Source organism: Coenobita brevimanus, chromosome 72, assembly GCF_032717465.1.
Source record: "Coenobita brevimanus isolate Jiangsu-jjx chromosome 72, ASM3271746v2, whole genome shotgun sequence".
Lineage (NCBI taxonomy): Eukaryota > Metazoa > Arthropoda > Malacostraca > Decapoda > Coenobitidae > Coenobita > Coenobita brevimanus.
This window is the reverse complement of record NC_137025.1, coordinates 18399108-18407733: the sequence shown is the minus strand read 5'-3', so window position 1 is coordinate 18407733 and position 8626 is coordinate 18399108. Positions and strand designations below refer to the sequence as shown.

Sequence of the window (8626 nt, the reverse complement as noted above, 5' to 3'; positions counted from 1 at the left end):
CTTTCCAGAAGATGCAATGTTTGTATCCCAGTGAAGTGTGCCAATACTTCCTCACCATACCAACAATAAAGTACCTAAAATAAAATTACGTTTAATCCTTTGAATCTTGAGTCGTCTCTTTCATTTTATTCCTGCCATCTCCTCATGATTTTATTTTATTCAGCTTAGGACAGACTTCAAACTGGTGGGGTTAGATATAGCCTTAATTGACTCCAGTATGAGACTCTTTTTCCACGCTGAATAGAATAATCTGTGAATGGCAAAAACATACTGTACTAAAAAGGACATCACCCAGTTTCAAAGAATTGATCAAAATGTCAGCCACTTTTTTTTTCTTTTCACACCTTTTATCTTTCTAGACAAACATCATAAGCAAAAACAACATAATGCCACTCTCTCTCTCTGATATAAACGTGAACAACTATATATGAGCGTAACAAGTTTTGTCGTGGTCATCATTATGCTTTCTGGGGTTGGGGGATGGAAGTAAAAGCACAAGAAATGAAAGATGAAGGAAAATTTATATCATGACTGTTGGAGTCAAAACAAAGGACAAATTAATCAGTCTTGAAAAGGATAAATGATAAAAAAGAAAAAAGCCATTTATCTTTTTCTAGACAAATAAGCAGGTATGGAAATGAAAAGGAAGGGGATGAAGTTAAAATCAAGTAGGCTAAGAGAACACTGCTGTGGAAATTGAGGTGGAAGAGGGTTACCAACAGACAGCTTACTTAGTAGATGATATTACAAGTTAACCTGGCCTGATGAGTATACTATAGTGTGTATATATATATATATATATATATATATATATATATATATATACCAGGGAAGGTTAGGGAAGGTTAATGAAGTTAAGAGAACACCTGGGAGTAAGGAACTGGGAAACTGGGAAAGCATTAAGGGATTGGATGGTTTACAGACAGTTCACAAAGACTGTAAACATAGTCCTAAAATTACTGCTCCCATCCCACACTCTTACAACTGCAAACCAGCTGACGTGAGAAATTTTAACAGGTTCCTCATCACAGTGGGCTATATATAGACAACCAATTCCAAAATGGATGCAAAACTTAACAGTCCTTAAATGCTCCATCACTGTTAAGATTCCATACTAAAGTCCATGATTTTAAAAACTTGACTGGATTACATGGATCCCGCTGGTTGGCTGAAGGTCTGAGGTGCTGCAGTGCCATGGGCTGAATGAGAGACCAATGAGTTCTCCGCAGGTCTTAAGGGGATTAGATGGGAAGCAGTATCCTTGGTCAACAGTCCTCAAGGTGCAGACATGTTGTTGGCTTGCTGGTCTCTGTAGTGGTGTCTGCAGGGTCGACTGGCAAAGGGTGACTTTCAGAGGTGAGGTGGGGGGGTGGAGTTCATGAAATCCTCATGATATGCTGCTGTACCAGTGTTTTACAAAATATTGCAAATTTTTCCTAATAGCTGGTACTGTTAATTAGGAAAAATTGGCAAATCAGCTTTATAGGTAGCAATTAACCTTTGATAAGGAATTTTCTAAAGTTTTTCGTTACTTACAGCATAAATCATATATAATAAGGACAACATATAACAAGGACTTACTGAAGTATATTGGAAGGGGGCCTGGTAGGGTAGAAAAATGTCTATGAGGAGTGTGTCTGGTTTCAGTGGGCAGTAGAATAATGACTGGTAAGGAAGTGTTTTGATAAATAACGGGGAAAAAGAAGGAACAAAGGTAACCTCTAATTAGACAAAGAGGAAGATATAGAAAAGATAAAAAAATGATGGAGGAAGGAATGGGGTGGAAATAGGATGAGGGAGGGGAGGGAAAGGAGACAGAATAAACAGATGGATGACAAGAAAAGGAAGAGAGGAGTGAGAGGGACTGTGTAGTGAGAGTTTGAGAACAGAGGGGGGAGGGGTGGGGATACAGGGCCTTCATCCCTTGACTTATGACTTCTTCAGCAGGGAGCCAGCCCTCTCGTTGGCCAAGTTGACTCTGGCCGTATTCGATCCAGCCTGAAGAGGGTAAACAATACTCAGTACAACCATCAAAAGCAATGAAAGGTATAATAATAAATCATAATTCCTGGTCATCCTCTAATCTCATGTCTGCCCATAGGAATGTCACAGTCAGGGTTTCCCACCAAATGAAGGCCTGTTGTTGGTAGTTCTAAGCATTTCCACACTTCACATAACAGTGCTACTGTGTACTCCTCCTTGTGCAGTCTAACAAAGCTTCAGACTCCATCTTAACAGTGAACAACAGGTCTTTGTCTAGTATGAATCTCCCTGGCTAAGTCTTCCACGCAGCCTGCAGCAAGATGAAAAATGGTGAGCAGAAATTATGGCTCACAAATGTACTATGCTCCTCATCCGCTGTCACCAATTTTTCATGTAATGTGAGGGTGGTTTGGTCAGTGTTATCAGTGTCTTCCCTGCATCATATATTCATTTCCTATTCCCACTGCCAAACCCACCAAGAGCTTGAACCATCTCTGTAACACACACCATGCAGCCAGGTGAATTTCAAGTGAAGCGCTAATTACAAACCACCCCGTATATTTCATTAAAGCAGCTCAGCCCTGGAGTCGCTACATTTAAAAGGTAATATGGGATTACCTTTTACTGATAACTGTCATCAGTAGGGCTGACACAATGACTGAGGGAAAATAATCATACTTAAATATAATTTTTAAAAAACGTAATCAATGCCATATGGAAATGTCCATCGCTGAAATACATCTAAATAATGAGTGTTCCAGTAGTATACCATTTATCACAAAACCTGAACAGTTTCATGATTCAAGTAGGGGTTTTTACTGACATGAAATAAATTTTATATATGCTGCACTAAAATACACATGCTACAGGTTACTCAATTAGCAAAATTTTATACTGTACAGTCCAAACCAGGGCTTCTTTCCCAGGATCGTGAGATCCCAGACGAAAAACATTTTTACTTGTCGACCCAAGTTTGGGATTCCTTTTTATTCTGAGGTCTCATAAATAATAAAAATAACTCAAGCTAATTCAAATATCATACTTTTCCTCATACTTATTTGTTCATAATCCATTACTCGTATTGCACTTACCAGCTTAATAACTCTGGTATTGGTCACTGCAGCCAAGGAGGCATTCTCAGCTGCCGGGTTCTTTATGAAAACTAAGTATACGGCTGAATGACTGTGCCACTGACTCTGTGTGTGTGTGTGTGTGTGTGTGTGTGTGTGTGTGTGTGTGTGTGTACACACACACACATATATGCACAACTGGGTCATACTATTATTGTTACTATTATCAATCATCCAATCCTGCTTTGCCCCATTAAACATGTGCTGAGTAGGGGGTTTGTTGACGCAGTCTGACATAAGGTGTGAGTGACTATACTCTCTTTTACTCTTAACTTTACCTAAAAGTGCCATCTATCCATACTGAAAGATGAGGTGTAGCAATAAAGTGATATTAGAATATGATGATACTCACAAAGAAGTCACTTGGAAAGAGTACAGAGTCACAGTACTGTCTTTTTCTGCCACCAAGTTGTGTGAAATAATGAACTTGATGAAAGTCTAGGTCAAATTAAGGTGAAAATGTAGTCATTCATTGCTGCGTGACATTGTGAACAATAAATCTCAATCGTCTCTTGGATATAAACATTGAAGTGCCACATCTCATTGAAATGCTTTCCCTTACCTGACCATCAGGCATCTATTTGGTTATATAGGTATCACACAGCATAGTTATTGGTTTCCTGGATTACAGGAAACCATCTTACATGTCACTATTTGTTGGGTCACCTGATAACACTTCATCTATAATATTAAGTGGATTAATAGTGCCCCAACTAGCAAACTCTGATACTTCTGCTCATTTAACCCTTTATGTATTCCTTCATAACTATGCTTTAGTTTACTGCTCACATTAGTGTCAAGAAATATGCTTGTATTACAAAAGTTAAAATTAATAATGACTAAATGCCATATGAACATACATGTCTTACAAGATGTAAATAGTGAATTTTCCCTTCTTGTTACAAGATATAACTTTTTCTATGGTGCGATGATAAATCATAGTCTAATAAGTTTGAAGTATTATAATAAATTATATATGATTTCTGCAAATAACTTCTCACAAACACTAAAGTGTATATTCAGTACCAGTACCAATCACTAAGCGTGGCAGAGCACGAATACTAATAATAATAAAAATAATTATTCATTTATATTTTTGCATGTAATGATTATTTTCTTGCCTACACTGGGAAATCTCTGGGTCTTGGGAAAACACTAGTTCTGTCCCACAGTCCTGTGATGTCAAAAAACACCAAAAGAAACCTTGTTCAAAACACCAAATTCTACATATTGCAATATCCAACAAAAACTTAACATACTGTACTTTCAGTAATCATTTCCTGTGAAGCCAGCTACACAACTCAACCCATACATTAAATATACTGGACCCTCAGCAAAATAAATCACTAATGGAATAAAAGAAAAAACAGCATTCTTTCATTAACCATCAAACTTTGGCTAGCATCAAGAGAAGTCCAAGCTTCCTGCCAAAAATGTAAATACCTCTGTCAGTAAGCCCATACAGCATATTCCATAGTGATATCGAATTTTAAAAATTATACCCATACTTCCCTAGACTTTGTCATTTCAAAATTATTATAGGCACAAAAACACATAAGTTACAGAGTTCTAACAGCCAAAGCTCTCAAGTTAAAGTCAACAGGTCTTCAATACTGCAGTTATTCTGACAAAGCTAGATTTTTAAATATATAATATCAACAAAATATACAGGATATTGTTAGCAAAACTGGCATAATCAGCACTTCGATGTACTATTTGAAGGCAAGGATGCACACAGGAAGTAAACACCTCCACTACTAACGCCTCCTTACTGTCATTACAAGGGTTCAAAAATACTGCATGTCTGCAAAATTACTCCACATAATATAAAGATGATTACCTTCCTGCTGAACATTTCATACAGACAAACAGAAAGGAGGAATGGAACAAATGGAAGGGAAACAGATATGAGAGAGAGAGAGAGAGAGAGAGAGAGAGAGAGAGAGAGAGAGAGAGAGAGAGAGAGAGAGAGAGAATGATATACTGTAAATACGAAGGGTGCTATGGAATCAAATGAAAATGAAAAAATTTAATAGGCAGGTAAAAGGGAGGAACAAAATTAATAAAAATAAAAATTAAAGAAGGTTGTCTGATTAGAAAAACTATGCATGAACCAAAAATGTTGAAAGGACAACGAAAAATAAAAGTGAATTTAAAAAAATAGGATCAATTTAAAATTAATGAAAATATATAAAATATGAATGGAGAATATGAAGAAAATAAAGTGGAAAGTAATAAAAGAAGAGCATAAACACAGGAAATGCAGAAATGGGGGTACAGTATTAAGAAAGAAAACAACAGAAAATTATAAGAAATGATGGATGGTTAGAAAAACTTCAAATGAGTGAAGGAAAATATTTAATAATATAAGGTGATGGATGAAAAATTTAAAAAATAAAGGAAATGAATGGAACCGAATGAGAAAATAAACAAATGAATGAAAGAAATTACAGGTATGGAGGGATTAAGAAATATTATATAAAATGAGGGAAGAAAATTGAACACGTAAAGAAAATTAACAAAAATGAAAGAGAATATCAACAAAGAGAAATCAAGGAAGTATGACTGAAAATATCAGTCACAAACTGGGAAAAATATTAACTTAGGTAACCCAAAGACTCGTCACTGCTCTCTCCAAATAATTTTACTTAGCTTAGGAGTGACTTTGAATTGGGAGAGATTTTATTTAACCTTCAGTAACAGCTCGTCAAATGCTTTCTTAAGCCGAATTAGGTTATCTGCATGTAACAAAAATAAAATAAAAACATCATTAGACCAAAGAAGTTATGTGAAAAAACAGGAAAGAGACAATGAGACAAGTATGGAATACAAAATGCAAGGTGAGGGAAGAAAGAAAATATGTTAAAATGAATTATAATGAAGTAGGCCAACTAAAAATTAGGTGGGCTAAGAAAGAAAATGAGATAAAATGAATAATAAATGGAAAGAAAACAGGCTGTGAGGTAAGCTAGGGAAGAGAATGCAGAGATAATGGACAAAAAGTGAAGTAAAGATAACAGAATGAAGTGCACTAGTTCTTCAGCAGTTTTCCAGCTTTCTCGCTCGCCTCGGAAACATAGGAGACATTTGAGGCAGCCTGGGGGAGGGACAGGATGCATGGATCATACAGAAAGATCAAAACACAAAGAAAGGCAAAATTAAAACACAATCAAAATCACTAATACAAATATGAAAAAAAAAAAAATAGAAATTAATTTAATTATATTAAATTAATTCACACATAAAGCAAATTTTAGACACAGAAACAAAAGACTGACCCACATGCAATTAACAGTGAGTGAGAGTGGATGAGTCTGGGCTAATATGCCAGAGGTGAATAAAACAACCATACAATAAAAGCCACATAGAGCTGAGACTCATCTCATGGAATAATTATGTACAATTGCCCAAGTAAGTGATAACTCACTTTCTCTCAGTTTCAGATAAAACTCCCTAGATCTGGCAACCCTCCCCTTGATAACGTGTCTGAGACAGCAACATAATTTGGGGGGGGGGGGGCATGTTTAACTTGCCTGCTCTACAAACTTAATTTGTGGTGCTGAAGAACTCAAAGAACACTAATCTTCCAAACATATATGCAAGGTTAACCAGTGACTTATTCATCATTAGTTTCTTCATTATTACTCTTGCTTTTGACCACCACCCATCCTGTCTTCAGTTCTTTAATGAGACTGCCCTACAGATTCTATTATATGTTGAAATTTCACTGTCAATAAAAATAACTTGGTATAAAAATGCCATTTCTCTATCCTCAATGCTGAGTTGAAAAAAATAGATGAAAACTAAACTATGATGCTAGTCAGAAAGAAGTGCCAGGGAAATACTGCAGAGCAGTTAAAGTACTGTCTTTCCTCCATTGAACTACATGAAATAAGCTGCAAAATGAGGAAACTCTTGGCCCGGTTCAGGTGAAAGACTATTTGTTCCTCAGTAATTTCACCGCTTTTCACTAAATTCAGTGGATACTCTTCTTTGTTGCCTTTTATTATTTCGCTGTTTGCTCATGGTTTTGTTATCCCGCCCAAATTTCATTCCACACAGAGATTTAAGTGTGGATAAGAATCTACTTTCAGATGTTTACATTCATGATTTGATGACACTGGTGATTTGGACATTACTTTTAACTGTAAATTTTATGTGACAGTCCTCCCTCAGTACTGTTGGTTTATGGTGTAAAACAAGCATTATGAATGTTTCTCCACATTTAACCTCAGAAACCAATAAGTGACAGACTGTGCGTTTCACACTTTCATACAGCTAAGCCTCAAGTTTTGTTCATTTTGGTTTCCTCTCACATACTACGAGATACATAAAGTAACAACAGTTATATACACTATATATATATTTTCCATGTCATTTACCCAAAAACTGTTCTTCCCAGTGTGTAATAAAGGAAATACAATATAACTGTGCCTTGACAGTTGCCAGGTACCACTTTCTGAAGGAAAGGTACTGAGCATTGGTTCATCATTTATTTGGGCGATTATACATGTGGATTTAAAAGACAAAAAAAAATCTGTATATATATATATATATATATATATATATATATACTTACATATATCTATATATCTATCTATATTATATATATATATTTATATATTTATTTATATTTATATATATATTCATAAGCACAGGAGGGAAAACATAAAAAAAAAAAAACTTCACTGTCTGTAGAGAAAGAAATCATCAAGATATTTCTATCTGGTTAATGGTACCACCTAATTATCAAGATGTGGGAAACATCTGCTCATACATAGTTAATAGTTTACAAACACAACCACACACGCTCACAAACACTCACTCTTTACATCCACATATGTATACATACATGCACAAACACAGACATTCAATTTATGTACCCACACTTACATAAGCACACAAACACTTACATTTATTCTTATACACATATAAACAGACATTTACTCCACACACACACATACTGTACTCTCTCTCTCTCTCTCTCCATACTAATCTTTGCATCAGTTATGGTGACAGTTTGTGGAAACATGCATACACCTACGTACACCTCCCCCATCCACCCATGTTCACACTCAACATATACTCTACTCATACATACTGTACCACTGACCTTTGCATTGATTCTGGTGACTTGCTTGTTTTGGTTCTCAATTTCAGAGCCCATGTCAATAGCCATGTTGCGCAGGTTGCCAATCATGGTGTTCACCTGACCCATGTTGTCTTCCATTTCATCCTCACGTGCATCATTCGAAATCCTGCCCACAAGAAGTTCAACTGCTCAGTATGGGTAGGTGGTAAGGTTGTGTCTTTATGACTTAATATTTCCACAGGTATCTTATAACATCTGTGGACACTATATACTTTGTATTTTACTGATATTTAAAAAAATCCTCATCAACCAAACTATTAAGTTATAAACAGTGTACAATATCAATATTCTCAGTGACATAAATGGTTACTGGTCTTTAAAGCTGTGCCCACAGGGGGATATCTTCAAGCAAAGGCAAGAG

The 8626-nt window shown here is 35.9% G+C and overlaps 1 protein-coding gene across 5 annotated transcripts in view; it reads right to left on the bottom strand.

The window, feature by feature from the left end:
- Positions 1–843: 843 nt before the first annotated feature.
- LOC145407186 (synaptosomal-associated protein 25-like) overlaps positions 844–8626 on the bottom strand; it is a 143599-nt gene continuing 135816 nt past the window's right edge. For 3 of the 5 annotated variants that reach the window (XM_080278220.1, XM_080278222.1, XM_080278221.1), the window contains exons 6-7: positions 8227–8371; positions 844–1998 (exon numbers count right to left, since the gene is read on the bottom strand). In XM_080278220.1, coding sequence (XP_080134346.1) covers positions 1930–1998; positions 8227–8371 — 214 coding nt within the window. In that variant the 3' untranslated portion in view covers positions 844–1929. Of the gene's footprint in view, positions 1999–6038; positions 6211–8226; positions 8372–8626 lie in introns of those variants that run through there. The other 2 variants (XM_080278223.1, XM_080278224.1) reach the window with 1 other exon arrangement.